Genomic DNA, 2,500 nt, shown 5'->3' on the forward strand with positions numbered 1-2,500 from the left:
TGTCTCTCTCCCCCCGTGTCTCTCTCTCCCCGTGTCTCTCTCTCCCCGTGTCTCTCTAACCCCGTGTCTCTCTCTCCCCGTGTCTCTCCCCCCGTGTCTCTCTCTCCCCGTGTCTCTCTAACCCCGTATCTCTCTCCTCCCGTATCTCTCTCCTCCCGTGTCTCTCTCTCCCCGTGTCTCTCTCTCCCCGTGTCTCTCTCTCCCCGTGTCTCTCTCTCCCCGTGTCTCTCCCCCCGTGTCTCTCTCTCTCCCCGTGTCTCTCTCTCCCCCCGTGTATCTCTCTCCCGTGTCTCTCTCTCCCCGTGTCTCTCCCCATGTCTCTCTCCCCGTGTCTCTCCCCCCGTGTCTCTCTCTCCCCGTGTCTCTCTCTCCCCGTGTCTCTCTCTCCCCGTGTCTCTCTCTCTCCGTGTCTCTCTCTCCCCGTGTCTCTCTCTCCCCGTGTCTCTCTCTCTCCGTGTCTCTCTCTCCCCGTGTCTCTCTCCCCCCGTGTCTCCCCGTGTCTCTCCCCCCGTGTCTCTCTCTCCCTGTGTTTCTCTCTCCCCGTGTCTCTCTCCCCGTGTCTCTCTAACCCCGTGTCTCTCTCCCCCTCACAGCTTCTCCCCAACCTCAACTTCCGTCCAGAGGTGAAAGTCCACATTGTGTTCAATGGTCCAGAGATGATCACAAACCCCTCCACCACCACCTCCTCCACCTCCTCGTCCACCACCTCGTCCACCTCCTCCACCTCCTCCTTCTTCTTCGGATGGGACAGAGACGTCGTTGCTAAGACATACAAAAAGTGATGGGGTTCACGGTGGCCGTGTGGGTGGGTGGGGTTCACAGTGGCCGTGTGGGTGGGTGGGTGGGGTTCACGGTGGCCGTGTGGGTGGGTGGGGTTCACGGTGGCCGTGTGGGTGGGTGGAGTGGGTGGGTGGGGTTCACGGTGGCCGTGTGGGTGGGTGGGTGGGGTTCACGGTGGCCGTGTGGGTGGGTGGGGTTCACGGTGGCCGTGTGGGTGGGTGGAGTGGGTGGGTGGGGTTCACGGTGGCCGTGTGGGTGGGTGGGTGGGGTTCACGGTGGCCGTGTGGGTGGGTGGGGTTCACGGTGGCCGTGTGGGTGGGTGGAGTGGGTGGGTGGGGTTCACGGTGGCCCTGTGGGTGGGTGGGTGGGGTTCACGGTGGCCGTGTGGGTGGGTGGGTGGGGTTCACGGTGGCCGTGTGGGTGGGTGGAGTGGGTGGGTGGGGTTCACGGTGGCCGTGTGGGTGGGTGGAGTGGGTGGGTGGGGTTCACTGTGGCCGTGTGGGTGGGTGGGTGGGGTTCATGTTGGCCCTGTGGGTGGGTGGGGTTCACGGTGTCCGTGTGGGTGGGTGGGTGGGGTTCATGTTGGCCCTGTGGGTGGGTGGGTGTGGTTCACGGTGTCCGTGTGGGTGGGTGGGTGGGGTTCACGGTGGCCGTGTGGGTGGGTGGGGTTCACGGTGGCCGTGTGGGTGGGTGGGTGGGGTTCACGGTGGTTGTAATTATTGTGTACAGATGTATATGGGTCTCTATGGGTCTCTGTCTGTGTGGGTCTCTGTATGGGTTTCTGTAGGTCTCTATGGGTCTCTGTGTGGGTCTCTGTATGGGTCTCTGTAGGTCTCTATGGGTCTCTGTGTGGGTCTCTGTATGGGTCTCTGTAGGTCTCTATGGGTCTCTGTAGGTCTCTATGGGTCTCTGTAGGTCTCTATGGGTCTCTGTCTCTATGGGTCTCTGTCTGTATGGGTATCTATAGGTCTCTATGGGTCTCTGTGTGGGTCTCTGTGGGTCTGTCTGTATGGGTATCTGTGGGTCTCTATGGGTCTCTGTCTGTGTGGGTCTCTATGGGTCTCTGTCTGTATGGGTCTCTGTGTGGGTCTCTATGGGTCTCTGTGTAGGTCTCTATGGGTTTCTGTCTGTGTAGGTCTCTATGGGTCTCTGTCTGTGTAGGTCTCTATGGGTCTCTGTAGGTTCTATGGGTCTCTATGGGACTCTATGGGTCTCTGTAGGTCTGTCTGTGTGGGTCTCTATGGGTATCTGTGTAGGTCTCTATGGGTCTCTATGGGACTCTATGGGTCTCTGTAGGTCTGTCTGTGTGGGTCTCTATGGGTCTCTGTGTGGGTCTCTGTCTGTGTAGGTCTCTATGGGTCTCTGTAGGTTCTATGGGTCTCTATGGGTCTCTATGGGTCACTATAGGTCTCTATGGGTCTCTGTAGGTCTGTCTGTGTGGGTCTCTATGGGTCTCTGTGTGGGTCTCTGTATGGGGCTCTGTAGGTCTCTATGGGTCTCTGTAGGTCTCTCTGTGTGGGTCTCTATGGGTCTCTGTCTCTATGGGTCTCTGTCTCTATGGGTCTCTGTCTCTATGGGTCTCTGTCTGTGTGGGTCTCTATGGGTCTCTGTCTGTGTAGTTCTCTATGGGTCTCTGTAGGTTCTATGGGTCTCTGTAGGTCTTTCTGTGTGGGTCTCTATGGGTCTCTGTGTGGGTCTCTGTCTGTGTCGGTCTCTATGG

The 2,500-nt window shown here is 58.9% G+C and overlaps 3 protein-coding genes and 1 long non-coding RNA gene across 4 annotated transcripts in view; 3 read left to right on the forward strand and 1 right to left on the reverse strand.

Moving 5' to 3' along the window:
* Positions 1 to 823, forward strand: part of LOC116937371 (structural maintenance of chromosomes protein 5-like) — a 38,159-nt gene extending 37,336 nt beyond the window's left edge. The window contains exon 10 of the mRNA XM_076057029.1: positions 594 to 823. Within this exon, the coding sequence (XP_075913144.1) occupies positions 594 to 782 (189 nt within the window). The 3' untranslated portion in view covers positions 783 to 823. The remainder of the gene's footprint in view (positions 1 to 593) is intronic.
* Positions 1 to 2,500, reverse strand: part of LOC142907476 (uncharacterized) — a 478,656-nt gene that overhangs the window by 164,918 nt on the left and 311,238 nt on the right. The window lies entirely within an intron of this gene.
* Positions 1,454 to 2,500, forward strand: part of LOC142907474 (uncharacterized) — a 44,883-nt gene continuing 43,836 nt past the window's right edge. Inside the window, exon 1 of the long non-coding RNA XR_012931028.1 lies at positions 1,454 to 1,655. This is a non-coding gene — a long non-coding RNA (uncharacterized LOC142907474). The remainder of the gene's footprint in view (positions 1,656 to 2,500) is intronic.
* The window catches only part of LOC142907507 (uncharacterized), a 39,456-nt gene continuing 38,545 nt past the window's right edge, over positions 1,590 to 2,500 (forward strand). Inside the window, exon 1 of the mRNA XM_076057091.1 lies at positions 1,590 to 1,695. The gene's annotated coding sequence lies outside the window, so the exon portion shown is untranslated. The remainder of the gene's footprint in view (positions 1,696 to 2,500) is intronic.

This window comes from Petromyzon marinus, chromosome 79, assembly GCF_048934315.1.
Source record: "Petromyzon marinus isolate PM22_M1 ecotype Great Lakes invasive population chromosome 79, UKy_Petmar_22M1.pri1.0, whole genome shotgun sequence".
NCBI lineage: Eukaryota > Metazoa > Chordata > Hyperoartia > Petromyzontiformes > Petromyzontidae > Petromyzon > Petromyzon marinus.